Source organism: Caenorhabditis remanei, chromosome II, assembly GCF_010183535.1.
Source record: "Caenorhabditis remanei strain PX506 chromosome II, whole genome shotgun sequence".
Lineage (NCBI taxonomy): Eukaryota > Metazoa > Nematoda > Chromadorea > Rhabditida > Rhabditidae > Caenorhabditis > Caenorhabditis remanei.
The window spans coordinates 8,326,961-8,346,218 of NC_071329.1; the positions used below are offsets into that span (position 1 = coordinate 8,326,961).

Below are 19,258 nucleotides of genomic sequence, written 5' to 3' on the forward strand. Positions count from 1 at the left end.
TATTTTTTCTGTGAGATTTGAAGTTCTGTTTCTCGCTTTAATCATGGAAAATGTAATAATTCTCTGATTGTGAGCTCATCTGTCGAAAAAAATACCAATGAAATCAATTATTATTTTAATATAATATCGGGAGGTTTTAAATTTAAGACATATCGAGTTTAGCGAGACGGATGGTGTAAATCTCTCCATTGGCAACAGCGTCATAGCTGCAGAAGTTCATGTCCTGAAGTAAAAGATTTCAATTTCAATACAGAATATTCACTAGAAAATGCACATACCGAAATAACTCCATCAAGAGCGAATTCGTCGAATTGGATGCAAGTGATAGCCCATCCTGGACGGTTCAAGTTGAGAACGAGGGTATTGACGATATTCTGAAAGTTGATTTGTCAGTTCGTGTAATAGCAAATTAAGATTTAGACCTTGCAACTGTTTTGGGTGGTCTTCTTGAGAGCATTGGCAATATCCTGTCTCAAAACTGGATCAACACAGAATTCAGCGTTTGGATCGTCGTCATCTGAACTGGACACAGTTACTTCTAGAGTTGTGATATACTTAAAACAAATTCAAATAGAGTATGGTGATTGAGACGTCATTCTTATCAATGCCTCATGGTATTTGGGTGTTTGTTCTAATTGTTAGTATACAGAAGTTTAGGAATTGAAAGGGTGACGTACCATGAATCTTAACTTGAGCATGAAGAGATACGATTTCCTTAACTACACGAGATCTCTCAAGCGTAGTACCATTATTTCCTGATAAAGCAACTTTATAGTTTTGAAGAGCAGTTCCGGTATTCAAACATCCCTCGAAGCAGTAGTAATTGGTATTGAGTCTGGATCCTCCGTATGAATAATCGGTGACTCCTTCGGCGAGGGACATGAACCAATGGCCAGTGCCATCGGTGCAAACTGAAAAATGTATTGTAAAATTGAAGATTTTATGAAATGGGATGAAAATAGATGCTTACAGTTAGCATTGGCGAAGCCAAATGCCAGAAGAAGAATGACAAATCGGTTCATTCTGAAAGAAACTGTAATTTGTAACAACAAAAAAAGTGTTTGAAAAGTAAAATAGAAAGAATCGAGAGTGAAAAATCAAACAATCGAGTTGGCAAATTGTCCGATTGGTGCTGAAAAATTAGTGATAACCGAAAATGAAACTAACCGTTGATTTCATTATTTCTTATCAGCTGGTCAAGTAAAAACTCCCCCAACTGTTTGTTGTATGAACATTTAATTTTGGAAAAGGGGAGTTTCTGAATATCCAACTTTCAAAAAATTCAACTTTCATTAAAATAATAAACTGAAACTACAGTAACCATACCAAAATAAAGAAAGTTCGGAATTCAAGACATATCAAGACATATCAAGTTTAGCGAGGCGAATTGTATAATAATCCTGGAATTGCCCAGCATCGTAACTGCAGAAGTTCATGTCCTGAAATAATCTTATAGAGATCATCAACTTCTTTTATAAACTCACAGAAACCGAATCATCAATAGCGAAGTCGTTGTATCGAATACAAGTTATTGCCCATCCGGGGCGATTCAAGTTGAGGACAAGCGTGTTCACAATGTTCTGGAATTTTCAGACTCGAATTCTTCGAAATTGTATTGTAGATATAACTAACATCCGTCATATTTTTTTTCGGTTAGGAAAGTCGTCTACATTGAGTGTTTTTCTTGGGAATACGGTGAGTAGGGAAAAAGAATATAAGAACAACGTTATCAAAAAATATACGATTCATACCTTGCAACTATTCTGTGTGGCCTTCTGAAGAGCATTCTTCACATCTTGTCTCAAAACTGGATCAACACAAGATTCGGCATTCGGATCATCATCATCTAAAATCTCAATTTTCCTTGTGTTCCAGATAAAATCATACCATCAAACTTAGCATGATGAGCACTAATATCCTTGACTGATCTATTTCTTTCCAGTTTAGTTCCATTATTTCCCGAAAGATCAATTTTATAATTTTGAAGAGCAGTTCCGGTATTCAAACACCCCTCAAAACAATAGTATTTGGAATTCAATCTGGATCCTCCATACGAAAAATCAGTGACTCCTTGAGCCACAGAACTCAGCCAATAGCCGGAGTCATCAGTGCAAACTGAAACTGGAAGTTAGTAAAAGAAATAGTACAGAAGATACTTACAGTTAGCAGAAGCATAGCCAATGACAAGAAGAGAAATGAAAAGTTTGAATTCAATCATTCTGAAATAAAAAGAAATGTAAAAATGAAAACAGAAAAAAAGGAAGAGATGTGCTCTGAAGTGTGTCAAAAGTAGTGAATATGACTGTATATAATGCCAGGTTTTATCAAAACCACTGATAATTAGACGGAATTGAAACCTATCTCTGATTTCATTATTATACATAGATAAGCAGATTGATATTCAGAAAAAGGTTAAAAGTTCAAAAAATCAAGATGGTTACCGATAGTTCAAGATGTTGGAAACTGTATGTATATTATGAAGAATGTCTTCCAAATCTACAGAAATCAAGAAGACAATTTGTCTACTTTTATAGTTTTTTACTAGAATTTTGTAGAATTGAATCATGAAGGACACTGAACACTGAATAATTTCAGGGATCCAGGATGATCAAAGTCTTGATTACCGTAATACTCTCCTTGAAAATGAACTTTCTTTAAAAAATTTCCGAGCTTTTATCACAACGTTCACACGGTTCTTTTACTGTATTTCTCACGAACGAGTGTCACTTCAGAAGTCATTTACCACCACTCTCTCCAAAAACAAACAATTCATTCTTACCTTCTCCCTCCAATTACTCAAATCGAACGACATGTTGGAGTACACCTGTCGAATGGAAGAAGAGGACGGTTACCGGCAAAAGAGAAAAGGGATTCAGGACAGCAGCAACAGCTGCTCATCGTCCGTCGGCTTCTTCTCATTCATCATTTTTTCATTCACACCTTTCTCCTTCCGTTCTATCAAATTGTTTGTTGACAGAGAAGATGATGAACTGAGAGATGCGAACATAGGTAGTGAATTCTTCGAATTCATGATAGAGTTTAAGAATCTAATACATAAAGGGAAAATTAGGATCTCCATCTCTTATACTCATCGTAATTCACACCTTCTGTAACCCTTCTCTCCTTTTACGTCACCATGCAGATATTCCGACTACTGCTCCATGTTAAATCCATTGTTCTAGACTGTTCAAAGGGAATACCGAAACGTTTATTTGAGTTGCCTCCGACGGTGTTTGTTTGCTCAGCACTTTTTTGGTTGGGTTGTACGATTCGAAGGCAACCTCATTTTACTTGACCAAACAAGTCTTACTTTGGGGAAACGATTGGAGTTATCTATACTGGATCTTATTGAACCATGAATTTCCTTCTTTCTAGATCCATCTGTCCTCTCATGTAGATTCTAGAACCACCTCAAATTTGAAAATGATACACTTGAATTAGTATAATCCATTTCTTCTCTCCTTCCAAACATGTCTCAATTCTCTCAAGACCATTTCACTTATCCATCATGTCATATCCGCCTCTCTTCCCTGATGTCCTCTCCACCGTTCCGCTTCTCCAATTTGAATAAGGCGCTTCCTTCTCCGTATGCCATCTGCATGCGAAGCGGTCCCGCGTCGCGGTTTTATTAGTGGCGGCAATCATTGCGATTCAAATCGTCCCAACGAAGGCAGAAGAAGAGGGCACTACGCAATTCTCCACTTCAAAGGCCCCAAGCCGCCACGATGGTGATCGTCGATTGCACGGAGGTGAGAGAGTGTGTAAGACGTAGAGACTCAGAACATGACGGTGGAAGGAGACCTTCGTCTATTGGCGAAGAAGAGACTGGGGCGTTTGGTGACTGCTGGCTGCTGCCACACCATTTCCCTCCTTTTCTCTCGCTAACACACCCACTCGATACCTTATGAGGCATACAGTCGGGATAAGTCTATCTCGTGTTCATTGCGTAACTAATGCTCTTCGTTTAGACTGAGTTTGCTCTCTACGTGGTAATCCAAGATGCTACTGGTACTTGACCTAAGTTCTCTGGGTAGTCTGGAGACCGTTTTTCGAGATTAGATTTCATTTTATCTATTCTTCTTTTTATTTCAATTGAATGTCTTTTGTCTTCTGGATTGTCTAATCAACGAAAAAAGTCATTTTGACCTACTCTCCTCCCTACCGCGAATGTCATTTCTCCTGCTGTTTTAGTAGATCGAATGAAGTTTCCCACTTTCATTTCAGTCCATATTTCACTGTATGTCAAGGTCTCTCTCCTACCCGTGTCGTCCTCCCATTGACCACCCAGTTCGGCTCGCTTTGATGTCCCGTCGAGCGTTCCCCTTTCCTCCTCATTTACTTCATGAACTGTTCTTTTTCTCTTTCATTCGTTTCCGTTTTTTTCTTCTTCTTCTTTTCTACAGTACCTTTTTGAACGAAAGTTTCTGTTTTCAGGTGCAGAGTAATGGCTGGCATCTTACGAACACTATTCAAAAGCAAGAAATCAAAAAAGGAGGAAGCAGACAATAATGAAGATTTGGTAAGTGATTCTCTCCAATTGAAAACAACGTTCTTTTTCTTTTTGGAAAAAGGTTTTCCAGATTTTGGGAATAGTGGAAAAGTCTTACTGTGATGCAAAAATGCAGACCATCAATTTCTAATCTTTTTTTCAAAATAAAACCTTATAAATATGTCTGTAATTTGTTATTTTTCAGGCCCGCGAAGTCTCCAACCGACGCTCGTTCCGTGCACCAGGCACTTCTTCCAAATCACAAAGACGGGTTGTAGCTCATTTCGCCGATGATGGTGCTCTCTCCGCCACCGCTGCCTATCACACAAAAACAGCTCCAAAGTTCAAAAAAGGACCGCAGAGTTGTCCAGGAGGATATCGTGAAGAGTCAGATGTGTCGTATGAATCGGATAAATATTCTCAGAAGAGCAATTCACATAGAAGACGTGACGTACTTCACCAGTCGATGCGGCAAAACTACACGATAGACGAGGGACGAAAGCCAAGCAAGAGTGGAAGACGTCATCACGGTAGCAAGAGTGATTTCAGAAGACATGGAGAATCTTCAGAGTATGGAAGTGGTGATCCTTCCCCTGTTGGGCAATATAGTAGCCGCCATTCGCACTATGAAGACAGAATCGAAGAATCAGAGAATGACGATTTCAGTGAGAAAGCACAGTTTGCTGTTATTGAGCGGGCACAACAACACTATATGCAAAAGTACAAAGAGTCTGAACAAAAGAGAAGAGAGGAGAAAAGAAAATTGAAAGATATGGAAAAAGAGTGTAATGATGCGAAGAATGCAATGTTCCACTACATGAATCAGTTGGATAAGGTAAAAAAGGAACGAGATTGCTATAGAAAAGAGTTGAGCCGTTGCAAGAAACAACTCGAATTGATGCAAAATAACGGGTTTGATGTGAGTTGTATTCAACCATGTTCTTCTAACTAACTTTCACTTTTGTCAGGCATTCCATCATCATCGTCAACCACAAATGTCAAATCCACAGCAATTCCCTCCAGCTCTCAGTATGGGTTACAACTATATGAATCAACCAATGAATTCTTCTCATCTTATGCAAGCCAGCTTCATGAATAGTGCTCCACCATCAAGCAATACACCAATGACAATGACTAGTGGTGGTGCCGGAGAATCGTTGACAAATCCATCTGATGTCAGTTTTCTCCAAAATTCATTCATGCAGCCATCGTCACAAGTTCTTTCTGGAATCACCCCATCTCCTGGATTCAAGGGTTCGTCTACCACTTTCTATTCTAATGATACTTCTTCTTCTAACATCAATTATGAATAATTTTCTGATTTTCTGATAAAGTTTTATTCTTGGGCTAACTGTTCCTTTTTTCAGTGCCAATCAACTTTGGTGACGACGATGCTGATGAGGTGAAGGATTATCGTACTGAATTGAATATTGAGACTGCTCGATGTCGTAAACCAAGCGATGACATCAGTATTTCTCCATCAAGTTCTGCCGACAGCCAAGTCACACTCCTAGATCAGAGCACGCTGATCTCAAATAATAAAGAGAATCGGAAACCACCGACTCGTTCATTTTCAATGATGTCAATTTAAATGTCAAGAACAATTTTATTGTTTTTTCTCGCTTTTTTTTCAGATTTCGAGTTATTTTTTTTCGTTTATCCGATTCTTCCCCTCTAGAGATATGTCGGTTTTCATGTGACTCTCTCCCATTCATTTTTCATTTCCTTCTTCCTTTATAACCGTCTCCTTTAATAAACCCGAAACAGGATTGATGCTCCTCTTGTCTTTCCGCAAATCCAAATATCAGTGAGCCACCGGTCGAAACATTTGGAGATTCGCGCACACTGTAGGCTCTCGTGCGAGTTCCATTCTCTCTGCGACTCTTGATTTATTCCAACTCTATCAGCACCATCAGCACTTCACGCATCTTCACCTCTCTCGTATGGGAAAAAGTGGGAAAGAAAAGAGAGAAAGTCCAGCAAGAATAGAGAGAAAAGAGCCACTTTCCGTAGTTCTTCTCCACTGATTTTATCTCGACTCGCATCCCTTGATGGCACATCGATCAGCGCCGTTCATCAGTAACAGTACGCCTTTTTTTTAATTTCAAGTTTGGGCTCATTTAGAATTTCCTTATTTAAAAAAAACAATATTCGAATTTTCTGAATTTCAATGTCTCGAATATGAATTTCGGTGTTTTCATGTAGAATTAATGTAAATCTTTTTTTTAAGCCAGAATATGGCGCCTGATTCAGTATTTGAGCTTATCATAAAAAATGATACATCTTGAACAACTATGACAATCTGTAGAGTTTTGAAGATATAAATTCCCTTCTCTATTCGGAAACGAGGAGTACTGTAGTTTCGGATTACTGTAAGACAAAACAGAGGCCCTTATTTATAAACTTCAAAACAGGTTTCATTTCTAACAGTTTCAACAAATCTAGAATAAATTCAAACATTCCTAGAATATCCACCATCAACTCAATCTTCAACGAACAATTCATCTCGAATGTTCTGCGTCTCATATGCTTCATCTCAACAGCAACAGTCGGCAAATACACCGACAATCCACGAGCAACAGGTTGGGAAAACACAGATCATCAATCCACTCGATCTCTTTTTCATTTTTCCTAATTTTTTTCCGTTTATTAAAATTCAATTTCCTTCAGGAAGAAATCTACTCTTCATTGAAAAAGGTGCGGACTGCTGACGATTTAACTTCAAGTCAACTTTCTATTGATAAACATGTCACTATGATTCCATTAGGGTAAGAGAAACCTAGAGAAAAGTAGAATCAGAAGATAAACGATTGAATTCAGAAGTCCACACGAGTTGCATCAAGAGACGACAGCAAACGGAACAATGATAAGAGTAACTTCTGGAATTCCACAGAAAATTGAGATGAATTCGAATGAGAAAATGATAGAGTTGGTGCCAAAGGTAAAAAATGTTCATGCTTACAGAAAGAATGGGTTGAAAAAAAAAATGAATTCAAAACTGAATTGAGTACTCTTCCGTTGGTTCCGTATTCCAAAACTTTTGAATGATACCTATCACTTTGAAAAATCACATTTTAAAACCATCTTCCTATTTCAAAAACAGTTAAACAGACTTCCGGAATACTGGTCAGACGAGCAGTCGTATGGTTTTTGACATCTTGAGTAACAAACTTTATTTATGAGAAGACTTTTATGAATGATATTCCTGCCGATTCCCGGTTAGAAAAATGGGGAAATTTTAATCCATTTTCTCTTTCCAGATGCGCCAAGAGAACGTCTTCCATCAACCGCCACCTTATCAAGAACCCCCGAGAAAAGTGGAGATTCAGGAGCCGAAAAAAGGTGTGTAAACTTCTTTACAAAGTGATTAAAAAGTTAAAAGTTCACCCAACTACTTCCACCCCCATGTTTCTCTTCTCATTCCACTCATTTCTTCATTTTCCCGACCGGTAATCAGGTTCGCGCGGGCAACAGAAGAAGAAGAAGAAGCATCATATTGACTCAGGAGACACAAAATACAAACACGCTCACAAGAAACTTGCCATCCTTTCTATCTGTTTCTCTCGTTTTTTTCTTATTTTTCGGATGACTCTGAAGCTTTCAGTGTTCACACATTTGGTCATTTGGATGGAGATTTTGGAAGACAAGACAAACAAAAAGTCATTCATTTTTGACATATTTGGATTGTTTTCATTCTCATTTAGTTGCGATTTCGTATCGTTTTATATTCCTTTCTCATTTTCTTTATTGAGTTCAAACTTTTCAAAATTTGTTTTTCGATAAAATGACTCTCCTTTTATTCTTTAGATTTCAGGATCATGCTAAATCCGGTTTCATCAACCTTTTTTTCTTGACCATTTTTGAATTAAAGCCAGTCTGTACTAGACTCACTTCTCCCATTTTGGCCTACTGTAGCTACAGTAACCTCGTATGTATTTTTTGAAGAAAATTGTGCACGAAGGATTTCAGTTTTCAAAAAATGTCTTCGAATCTTTGTTTAATTGCAAAATTAAATAAATATTTCAGATTTCGAGAGTTGGTCGGGTCGAGCAATGGAAGGTCGAGTATCAGGTGGCAATGTGCGTGGAACCAACAATATTCGTGGATACTGGGAGAGAAATATTCAAATCGAGCAAAGACAAAGAGCTGAAGAAGAGAGAAGACAACGACCGAAAAGTTATGGATTTCCGAAATGGAGATCTACGGATGCATTATCTGCTTCTCTGGTTGCATCTAATAGTATTCAAGTATGATGAAATGAAAGAAGAATTTTTAGAGTAAACGTATCAATTTCAGATTCCCGTCGACAGCAGAATTCCAGAAGAACGTCTTCGTAAAATGGAAGAAACAGAGCGAGAAGCAATTGAAGTGAAAAAAGAGATTCACGAGGAAGCAGAAATGGCATCGGGAAGTAACACGCGAAAGCTATCAAAAGGCAAATCTCTTGATTCTCTCAGCATGCAAATAGACTATCAACCATGGTATGACACTGAAAAAATCAAGTCAGCAGTATCTCGTGAATCGATTGCCAACATTGCCACGTCGCGTGAATTCTTTGAAACGACGTCAACAAGAGACTGGAGAACGAGAGATTCTGCTGCAAACAGTCGTCGTGATTTAATGTGTTCTCTCAGTATGGCTCCGCCTCTTCCACCCAAATCAGATGCAATTCAGTTGAGACAAGCAGCTGCAAATCATAGCACAAGGCCTTATCATCAGAATGGAGGACAACCATATGGCCAACAGTATCCACCGAATTTATCGTCAGTTCCCATCCAAAATGCTCCTCAAAATGTGAATGTTCTCACTATTTCAAGTGGTTACGATGGGAATCAAGGCGTTCAGAAGCATCATCAGACCCAGCAAATACAACCACAAACCTCGATTAACAGACTTATTCAGCAGGGTAAGCAGAGCATTTCTGAAAAAGTTATATGTTTTTTCTCGTTCAGATTCTCCTCAAACAGCTGATCCTATCGAACAACAAGAAGTCCTTCTTATGCTTTATTTGAAACAAAACCTGGATATTGTACATGGTCTGGGAATTCATATTCCATCTGAACTTCTTGCAGAAATGGAAGATCTTCAGATGTTACCTGTCGAATTGAGAATCACTGATGAGGAAACTAATAGAGTAAGTGACCATGAAATACTAAACGAATCCTTTTTTCTCGATTGCAGATGTTCAGCCCAGTCAACAAGAATGGACGTTATCAGCGTAAACCTCAAATGAATATTCCACCGAATCGACAGATAATCGGACAAAAGTATGTCGGTGGTCGAAAAGATGTTCCAATTTCTACAAGAAGTCGTCAGAATAGTGAAATGAGTGGTTCAAATATGGATCTTTCATATAATCAACATCATCACCATCATTCATCCAATTCCTACGGATATCACTAATTATTGATTTTTTTTTGTTTGTATTTATGGAATTTTTTAAATGAATTCAATTTAAAAAAAAACACCTTTGAAACCGATCACAATTTCGCACTTTCATATTTTGTGAAATCGTCGTTTTTTTTCACATTCCATGCTTTATATCACTACTAAGGCAAGACTAGAAAACATTAAACAGTACAAAAATTAAATTAAAAGAATCCATTGAGTCCAGTGATAGCTCTTCCGAGAATCAGTGCGTGCACATCATGAGTTCCTTCGTAAGTGTTGACAGTTTCCAGATTGACCATATGACGCATAATATGGTATTCGTCGACAATTCCGTTTCCTCCTAGCATGTCTCTAGCTTTTCGTGCAATTTCCAGTGACTTTCCACATGAATTTCTTTTGATAATCGAGATCTGCTCTGGCTGAACTTTGCCTTCGTCTTTCAATCGCGACACACGAAGACATCCTTGAAGGCCTAAAGAGATTTCAGTGAGCATATCAGCCATTTTCAATTGCATCAATTGATTTTGTGCCAGTGGTCTTCCGAATTGATGACGATCCAGTGTGTATTGACGGGCAAGATGGAAACATTCCTCAGCAGCTCCAAGAGCTCCCCATGCAATTCCGAGACGAGCATTGTTCAAACATCCAAATGGTCCTGCAAGACCTTCAACATTTGGAAGAAGATTCTCCTCTGGAACTGGAACATCATCCATAGCAATCTGTCCAGTGATTGAAGCTCTTAAAGAGAGTTTTCCTTCAATTTTTGGAGTCGTCAATCCCTTCATTCCTCTTTCCAAAATGAATCCCTTGATCTTGTTTCCATGTCTTGAACTTCTAGCCCAAACAACCATCACGTCAGCAACAGGACTGTTGGAAATCCATGTCTTTGATCCACTCAGTTTGTAGGTTTTAGTTGTCTCATCCCAACTAAAAAATGAATTTTTGTTTGACTTTATCTGAAGCATTCATAAAAGCTAGTATGCTAATATCTTACGTTGCTTTCGTCTCCATTCCTCCAGGATTCGATCCGTGATTCGGTTCAGTCAGCCCGAAACATCCTATTTTCTTTCCACTAGCCAGATCTGGAATGTATTTCTCCTTTTGTTCTTCAGTTCCATAATTGTAAATTGGTCCGATAACAAGACTTGTCTGTACACTCATCGTTGATCTATATCCAGAATCAACTCTCTCCACTTCACGAGCAATCAGTCCATATCCAACTGTAGATGTTCCCGCACATCCGTATCCTTGATAAGGTGCACCAAGTAGTCCCATACTTCCCATTTCAGGAATCAGGGATTTATCGAACTCTGGAATTCTGTTCTGTTATATCGATTTATTTTCCTTTTTTGCTAGAAACCTACTCTCATTTCTGTATGCTTCTGTGACACGTGGCAATAGTCGTTCCTGGCAATATTCGCGTGCAGAGAGCATCAAAGATCGTTCATCATCAGTTAGCTGGTCGGACAGTTGGAATGCGTCTTGGTAGAAAGATGATGAAAGACCTGAAAATGTGATGTATGATGTGAAAACAGTGAACATCTACATAGCGAATTGAACAATCAACTTTTATTGAAAATGAGCAAGTCTTTTCGAAATTTATACCTCTTGTGGCGATTTTGCCAATCGATGCGACGTTTCCGAATCCTCTTGTCAACATTTCGACTGCAAAACGGTCAAGAATGACGGTCTAGTCTCTTGAAGAGAATCTCTCTTCTGTCCCCCGCCCGATATCATCTTTTCGCCCCACGTGGCCGAGGACAAGACAATCGATACGATTAGAGACAGATCAACTGAACAAGAATCATACAACTTGGACTGTATTTGATTAAATTTTTATTTAGCAGAAAATTAGGAAGCATGAAAGAGAAAGATACTGAAAGATGGGGATGGAGGGGATACAAATACACCGAGTATCTGTCATTGAAAAAATTTAAGTCGGGAAAACGATAAAAAAGAAATGCATTTATAACTTTGGATGATAAGTGTGAGATGGGTAATAAACAATGATAGGGGTGAAAGAAAATCCTAATAAAATCTCTTTGATACCCGCCTAATAAACAAAACGAATCGGCAGAATACTGATAAATCGAATCAGAGAGCAATCATACACTAGATTAAATTTATCGAGTATGTGTGATTGTTAACCCGTCTCGATTCGACTGTGGGATTATGAGCAAGTGGTTTGAGAGGATGAAAATTAGAAGTTTCTCAGAATTGCTTCTCTTTGAGTTGGAGTGAGAGCAGATGGGAACTCAACGTCGAACTCGACAATCAGGTCTCCACGATGAGTTGGCGATTTTGGATTTGGCAATCCTTTTCCTGTCAGCCTGTAATTTGAATTTGAATTTAAAAAATTACAAATATTCATTACTAACCGTCTGGTAGTTCCTGGCTTGACGATTTCGTTCAACTGCAGACGATGATCCACTCCATCCAAAGTTGGGATCAAAATATCAACACCAGTCAAAGCACTTTTCAGAGAAATCTTCTCAACTCGCTTTATGTCAGACCCTTCTCTTTTGAATTTCGGATGTGGTTTGTCCTTTATAACAAATACGATATCTGCTGGAGTTCTGTTAGGGTGTTGGTCACCTTCCTTTGGGAAAGTGATCTTTGTTCCCGACTTCCATCCTGGTTTGATAGTCACTGTCAGTACTTTATCTTCGAGTCGTTGAGCATTGTCGGCCATGACCTTTCTTGTGATTTTCATCTTTTTCGTGGTTCCTTTCAGAACGTCTTCCAAACTAACATGAAGATCGTGTAGCACAGCTGGATCTTGTCGAGCGTGTGGTCTTCTTCCTCCTCCACCATGCATTCCGAACATGCCGTCATCCATGCCTCCCTGGTTCATGAAGAACATGCCTGGACCTCCTGCGCCACCTCCGAGATCGAACATACCAGCTCCACCAGGTCCGAATGGATCAGAACCTCCGAAGAAAGATGAGAAAATATTCATAGGGTCGCCGCGGAATTCATAGTGCATTCCACCGCCACCTCCTCCGGCTCCTCCTGGTCCACCATCCTTAAGACCTTCTTCTCCGTACTGATCGTAGATCTTCTTCTTTTTCTCATCGGAAAGAACATCGTATGCTTCCGCAATCTCCTGAAAAAAAATTAACTTAGTTTTTGTACCAATAACGTTCAATCAAATAACTTACCTTGAACTTATTTTCAGCGCCAGGGTCCTTATTCTTATCCGGATGGTACTTCAGAGCCATTTTGCGATAGGCCTTTTTGATCTCATCATCAGAAGCACCTTTGCTGATGCCAAGTGCTTTATAGTAATCTTTTCCCATTGTGAATAATAATCTGAAAAAAACTCGAATTAATTACCAATAGCAATACTATTGAAGAGAAGAGAAAATTAAATGAAACAACGTGAAGATAAAAATAATACAACCGATAGATTAAATATGGGTCAACACCAGGAGTGGAAACACGGAGAAACTAACGAGACAGCACGCCGAATCATGAGAGAGAAGAGTGCAGAACTTTCCAGAGCGTTCTATTTACTCGCGAAGCGCAGCCCATGTTCGATCTTCCGACGGACAGTGGAGCGCACTTTCTTTTCTCTTTCACAACTGTTTTTTTGACCAAGACAAAATGGGGAATTGCTATTGAAGAAAAGGAAAAGATGAGCAATACATTGCAATGTACAAAAAAGTCAATTGGAGTACAAGGATAAATCGACAATATGTAGTTTCCTCCGAAAACGAATTGAGGAAATTGGATTGCTGCAGAAAATAATTACTATAGAATAGATAATGAGTGAATGCATAAATTAAAAAATAGTAGAAAGTAAATGACAAACGATTATTTAGAATTGATAGAAAACAGCTTAAATTTAATAAAAAAGTTTTTGGTCTCGAAAGGTTTGATTGAGGAGGTACTGTATCAAAGGCGCATAGCATACAACGCTAGTGGTCCTACGACGGAAACAATGTTCTGTTTTTCTGTTTCGCCCAAATATTATCTGTCATGATCTTCTAACCATCAAATCGGATCAATTGACTAATATTCGTAAAATGTTTCGACAAACGGAACCTATTGTTCGGTCTTTGACTCGTAAACGTAAAAATATCGAGTCTACTCCTCCTATCACCGACTACTTTACTACAATCAAACGTGATAGATCCCAAACGGAAGCTAAAAAAGATGTGAGCCAGAAACTGGATGGTAGGAATAGTTCAGATGTCATAACAAGCTTCAAATTTTGATTCAGAAAAGCTTGATGACACTTGCGCTCGATCTACACCGGACTACACTGAACATGCTCCGTTATTCTCATTGGAGGATTTACGCATACTTTTGAAAGTACCACTGAAGCCATCTCTTACCGATATTCCAGATGAAAGCTTGTCCGTTGGGCTGGAGAACTTGCCAGGGAAAATCTACTCTCATATCTTTACGATTTTGGACAGTGAGTTTAATAAAACTTGTTTCATTCCTATAGATAATATTTTCAGTGCAATCGGTCACTGCACTTTCTCTGGCTTCGACAAAAATGTCTTCCCGTGTCAGATGCTATGTGTCAACCCACGATTTCTATCGTCGTATGCAGTTGGATCATCTCGATTTTCTAAATGAATCCTTCCGCCCTGATGACGACGAGTTTTTTGAAAACGATCCATTTGTTGCGTGTGGTTAGTGAGAGTAACAATTTTTCTTTCATTAATACTGATTCTACAAAACAGGGGCACTCATCAAATCTATTACCATCACGCTAAACACAGAAACTCGCGCAAGGGTTTTTTTGAACATCTGTCGAAATTTGCGGAATCAACTCGGAGGATCTCTTCAAGGTTTTGGGAGGATGTTGGAAACTGTGACTGATAACTGGAAGTTTTCTGAACGGCGCATCATGATCAAAGCGGCAATTCTAATCGATCCTGATCTTCGTCGTGCCCTCATCAAAGTTCTAACAGCGAAACCTGGTCAATGCATAGGGCTCGAAATGAAAGTTCGTTCCGGATTGACTCAATTGTTTCTGACAAAAAACCAAGATGTCGATGAGATCACTCCGCAGGAAGTCATTAGTTTCGGATCGTGGCTCTCAATTGTCATAAGAAACGTCGTTGAAAAGTATCAAGGAAAACTTTATTTCATTCTTTTCGGACCTACAAGATCATCTAGTACAGGAGAGTTGGTTGATTGGACGTATTTCTGTGACGAAGAGACTCAAAAACATTCGATACGCAAATGTGAACCCAACTACAAGAAACTTCTGAAAACGTTGCTCAATGGGATTCGTGCTCTTCGAATCATGAACAATTCAAAGAGTTCCGACGACTGGTGGACTGGACAGAAAATTTATCAGCTATTCCTTCGGATTATTGGTAACACGAAACTTCATTTATACACATCATCATTTTTCATTCAGAAGCGTGTGGGCAAGAAAGATGGTCGATTAAAGCTTCTTCCATGTCATTGTCAATTGATTCACCCGGATTACTCAGCGAATATCTAGTCAATTGTCTCGACCCGCAACGTTCAGATTATCAATCGCTTCTAACAGAAGCTGCCGAAATGGTTTGTCTTGTTCGCAGTCACCTCTATCGCTGGTCGTCGACTCCCGCTACATATCTCGCAGAACCATTGCACCATGCTTTCAATCATCTTGCGCAATCGGACGGTCATTATGGTGAGCGGCATTCTTTCATTTTCTTTGTCGGAAGAGTAACGTTGTTGTTATAGAAGGCGGCTACAAATCGTTCCTCGATAAGATTTGGAAGGTCCAACAAATCCGATTGAAAGAGCTGGTGAAGAATGCAAAAAATACAACTCAAGCAAGTAATCGTATTCGTGAGGAACTTGATGGACAACTCGCCATGGCTCGTTTGCTGTGCGAGTTCGCGACTACAATTTCTTTGCATAATCAACATGCAATCCAACTCCCTCAAGACGTCGGTGACGAGATTATTAATGAGCCACGGGAGGAAGATGAACAACTGGAAGAAATATGAAACTTCTGAACAAATTAGTTTATCACCCTAGAAAGTAGATTTCGTTTTAGTTAGTTGTTAGTTTTCTTTTAGCTAAACACTTTGCCAGCTTCTACCAATCAAGAAAAAATACTTTCTGCCTGTAATATTTATCTATTGACCCACTGTTGACCCACTGATTTATGTCGTTTTAATTTTTGTTCTAATTTAATTATCATTGCTCTGATAAAATCAGTATAAAATCCAATAATCTTACCAAAAAGTTTTACTTTTCAAAATGGTAGCCTGTACCGCCGTTTTATTTGCTGTATGACCGAGGAGGAGACCTCTTCCATCTATCGATTCAAGGCAGCTGCAGCGCTACGTAGTGTAGCGAAACTCTGTCGCTCCGATAAGTTCCCGTAACCAAATCTCAAAGAATGGATCCGGAGTTACTGAGACAACAAAAAGCATTCCAGAAACATGCTGCAACAACAGTGGCTGTTCAAAACAAACCGGTAGGGGAACATGAATGATAAACAACAATTTCATCGTATCGATTTTTAGTCGGCATCGTCAAATTCACATACAACATACTCCTCGGAAGCAGCAAAAGCTAAAAAGAAGAAGAGCTCAGGACCATCGCAAAATTTGTCAAAACGTTGGTTTGTTCCTAATTAGACTTGAAAAAAATTGAGTCTCAGTTCCGGATTTCGATAACTTCACCAGTAATTCGAATGCTCTGTCAAATGCGACAAACTTCAGTACAATGGCAAAAATTGTTGATTACATGAAGGTTGTTTATCATCAGAGAGCAGATTATAATTCTAGTTTTCCAGAAACGACATTTAAATCAGCAGCAATGGCCTCTGACTCTTCAAGAAATGCTTGATGAGCTTCAAATTTACGATCTTTCGAAAAGAAGTCTCGCCTTTCTCCATGAAGCTTTGCCCAACAATCCACGTTTGATTATGGAGAACGACAAGTTCGCATTCAGACCGCCATACAAAATCAAAGGAAAAACATCGTTGGTGGCTGTCGCCAGAAAACATTATCAAGACGGAAAAGGCGGAATTTTGGTGTCAGATTTAGCTGAATGCGTAGCGAATTATGATGCATTGTTGCAGGTTGGTAGTTTCCTTTATTGTTTTTTTTTTGAATTTCCAAGAAATCAAACTTTTTTTCAGCAAGTAGCACCCGATGTGATTGTTGTGCCAACTCAAGTCAATAAGAAAAAAGATCGGGTCGTGTTCTACAACGATAAGGATTTCACATTTCCGGAGCTTGAAGACGATTTTAAAGCATTGTGGAGAAACGTTTCGGTAGATCACTTGGATGAGAAGAAGATTGAAGAGTATTTACAAAAGAAGGGTCTCGATGCAATGAAGGATCTGACGCCGAAGGTTCGAATGCAAGCGCCGCAGAAAAGAAAAGCAGCTAAAAGACGGCTCAACCAAAAAGTTCAAAACGAGCATATGGACGGAGTCTTGGAAGATTACGAATAATCAAATAAATACCATTTCCCATTTTTATTCAACTTTGTACACTTCTAATATGTCACTTTTGTTAACAGTACATACAATGAACTATGATCATTTCTATCTCTGTTTCCTCTCTCGTTCTTATCTCTTACTTGCCATTTGTTTTTCTTCAACGAGATCGGTCAACTAGCCGAGCTTTGTTTTCCATTCCTATTTTTCTACAGACCAAACATAGAAAAAGGTTTGCGAATTTCAGAACAAATGTTGAAACTAATACCCAAGATAAGACCAACAAGAAGCTATGCTGCCGTTTTGGCTCCAAGAAATGAAAGTTATGCAAAAGTTATGCAGTCAGATCTGCTAGCTTTTGAGAATTTTCTTGGGAAAGATGCAGTCCAGAAGGATGATATTACAAATCACACAACTGATTGGACAGGCCAATTCAAAGGTATTTTAAGATCTTTTATAGTTTTCTAAAAAAAATAATTGAGTATTCAGGTCATGGTAGTGTCGTTCTGTATCCAAAAAATACTGAAGACGTATCTGCAATACTAGCATATTGTTCAAGAAATAAAATAGCAGTCGTTCCGCAAGGAGGAAACACGGGACTCGTCGGAGGATCGATCCCAGTACACGATGAAGTTGTTCTTTCAATGAACAAAATCAACAAACAATTCACTTTTGACGATACCATGGGGATTCTTCAATGTGATGCTGGTTTTATTTTGGAAGACTTGGACAACAAACTCTCAAAACTTGGTTACATGATGCCATTCGATTTGGGAGCAAAAGGATCGTGCCAAATCGGAGGAAACATTGCCACGTGTGCCGGAGGAATTCGTTTGATTAGATACGGAAGTCTTCATGCTCATCTTCTTGGTCTAACTGTAGTTCTTCCGGATGAACAAGGAAGTGTTCTACATTTGGGATCTGCTATCAGAAAGGATAATACTTCTTTGCACACACCACACTTGTTTTTGGGAAGTGAAGGACAGTTGGGAGTTATTACAAGTGTTACAATGACTGCAGTTCCAAGACCGAAAAGTGTGCAAAGTGCTATGTTGGGTGAGCTTATATTTCTGATAAAAGTACAACATTTACTCATTTATAGGTGTCGAATCATTCAAAAAATGCTGCGAGATTCTGAAGATGGCAAAATCGAGTCTCTCTGAAGTACTTTCTTCATTTGAATTCCTTGATGAAGCTATAATGGAATGTCTGAAAGTGAATTTGGATCTTCATCCTGTTCTGAATAAATCTACACCATTCTCGATTCTCGTTGAAACTTCAGGCTCAAATGAAGATCATGATATGGAGAAAATGAGTGCATTTTTAGAAGAATGTTATTCGAAACAACTCATTGTCGATGGTGTTCTAGCTGGATCTTCTGCAGATGCGACGAAAATGTGGAAGCTGAGAGAAAGTGCTCCGTTAGCTGTGACCAGAGATGGATATGTTTATAAGCATGATGTTTCTCTTCCATTGGAAAGTTATTATGAATTAACGAATGTAATGAAGGAGAGATGTGGTGATTTGGCAAAACGAGTGGTTACGTATGGGCATTTGGGAGATGGAAACACTCATCTGAATATCACGTCTGCAAAGAAAAACGAAGAACTTGAAAATTTGTGAGTTCCACTTCCGGTTATTCCTGAAAAAACAGTAAACATCTACAGAATGTATCCGTTCCTCTACGAGTGGGTTGTTGCTCACGGAGGCTCCATTTCAGCTGAGCATGGAATTGGTCAACTCAAACTGCCCTACTCGACACTTGGAAAGGAATCTGAAGAACGTCTTCTCACAAAAAAGCTCAAAAACATTTTCGATCCTAACGCCATTCTCAATCCATACAAAATGATATAATAATGTATAGTGTAACAATACGTAGCACAACTGTATAAACAATTTGACCCAAATTTTCGGTTCTATTCTTCATTACTATTTGAGCACCTGTTGAATGCATCCAACCTCTT

General features: G+C 38.8%; 9 protein-coding genes across 9 annotated transcripts; 5 read left to right on the plus strand and 4 right to left on the minus strand.

Annotated features, from left to right (window-relative positions):
- Positions 1-142: 142 nt before the first annotated feature.
- Positions 143-1,022, minus strand: GCK72_005312 (uncharacterized protein; the record flags this gene model as incomplete). The annotated part of the gene is made up of 5 exons (XM_003116932.2): positions 143-223; positions 279-374; positions 423-517; positions 678-911; positions 971-1,022. The coding sequence occupies 5 exons, from the start codon at positions 1,020-1,022 to the stop codon at positions 143-145; spliced, it is 558 nt and encodes a 185-aa protein (XP_003116980.1).
- A 336-nt stretch (positions 1,023-1,358) lies between these two features.
- On the minus strand, positions 1,359-2,218 carry GCK72_005313 (uncharacterized protein; the record flags this gene model as incomplete). Its single annotated transcript, XM_053725131.1, has 5 exons — positions 1,359-1,439; positions 1,485-1,580; positions 1,752-1,807; positions 1,888-2,115; positions 2,161-2,218. The coding sequence occupies 5 exons, from the start codon at positions 2,216-2,218 to the stop codon at positions 1,359-1,361; spliced, it is 519 nt and encodes a 172-aa protein (XP_053589325.1).
- Positions 2,219-4,444: 2,226 nt separating this feature from the next.
- On the plus strand, positions 4,445-6,080 carry GCK72_005314 (uncharacterized protein; the record flags this gene model as incomplete). Its single annotated transcript, XM_003116929.2, has 4 exons — positions 4,445-4,519; positions 4,695-5,408; positions 5,458-5,743; positions 5,857-6,080. The coding sequence occupies 4 exons, from the start codon at positions 4,445-4,447 to the stop codon at positions 6,078-6,080; spliced, it is 1,299 nt and encodes a 432-aa protein (XP_003116977.2).
- Positions 6,081-6,999: 919 nt separating this feature from the next.
- GCK72_005315 (uncharacterized protein) lies at positions 7,000-9,892 on the plus strand (the record flags this gene model as incomplete). The annotated part of the gene is made up of 8 exons (XM_003117440.2): positions 7,000-7,071; positions 7,160-7,257; positions 7,310-7,430; positions 7,750-7,831; positions 8,516-8,736; positions 8,786-9,395; positions 9,442-9,623; positions 9,671-9,892. 8 exons carry the CDS (start codon positions 7,000-7,002, stop codon positions 9,890-9,892), a joined length of 1,608 nt encoding a protein of 535 aa, XP_003117488.2.
- Positions 9,893-10,080: 188 nt separating this feature from the next.
- GCK72_005316 (uncharacterized protein) lies at positions 10,081-11,540 on the minus strand (the record flags this gene model as incomplete). Its single annotated transcript, XM_003116853.1, has 4 exons — positions 10,081-10,807; positions 10,875-11,190; positions 11,245-11,385; positions 11,486-11,540. 4 exons carry the CDS (start codon positions 11,538-11,540, stop codon positions 10,081-10,083), a joined length of 1,239 nt encoding a protein of 412 aa, XP_003116901.1.
- Positions 11,541-12,080: 540 nt separating this feature from the next.
- On the minus strand, positions 12,081-13,179 carry GCK72_005317 (uncharacterized protein; the record flags this gene model as incomplete). The annotated part of the gene is made up of 3 exons (XM_003117448.2): positions 12,081-12,210; positions 12,259-12,986; positions 13,042-13,179. 3 exons carry the CDS (start codon positions 13,177-13,179, stop codon positions 12,081-12,083), a joined length of 996 nt encoding a protein of 331 aa, XP_003117496.1.
- Positions 13,180-13,908: 729 nt separating this feature from the next.
- On the plus strand, positions 13,909-15,846 carry GCK72_005318 (uncharacterized protein; the record flags this gene model as incomplete). The annotated part of the gene is made up of 6 exons (XM_003117149.2): positions 13,909-14,059; positions 14,106-14,303; positions 14,350-14,526; positions 14,578-15,219; positions 15,264-15,524; positions 15,578-15,846. The coding sequence occupies 6 exons, from the start codon at positions 13,909-13,911 to the stop codon at positions 15,844-15,846; spliced, it is 1,698 nt and encodes a 565-aa protein (XP_003117197.1).
- A 398-nt stretch (positions 15,847-16,244) lies between these two features.
- On the plus strand, positions 16,245-17,309 carry GCK72_005319 (uncharacterized protein; the record flags this gene model as incomplete). The annotated part of the gene is made up of 5 exons (XM_003116866.2): positions 16,245-16,322; positions 16,372-16,465; positions 16,509-16,600; positions 16,644-16,931; positions 16,992-17,309. 5 exons carry the CDS (start codon positions 16,245-16,247, stop codon positions 17,307-17,309), a joined length of 870 nt encoding a protein of 289 aa, XP_003116914.2.
- A 237-nt stretch (positions 17,310-17,546) lies between these two features.
- Positions 17,547-19,148, plus strand: GCK72_005320 (uncharacterized protein; the record flags this gene model as incomplete). The annotated part of the gene is made up of 4 exons (XM_003117418.2): positions 17,547-17,733; positions 17,784-18,350; positions 18,397-18,913; positions 18,962-19,148. The coding sequence occupies 4 exons, from the start codon at positions 17,547-17,549 to the stop codon at positions 19,146-19,148; spliced, it is 1,458 nt and encodes a 485-aa protein (XP_003117466.2).
- Positions 19,149-19,258: the final 110 nt, after the last annotated feature.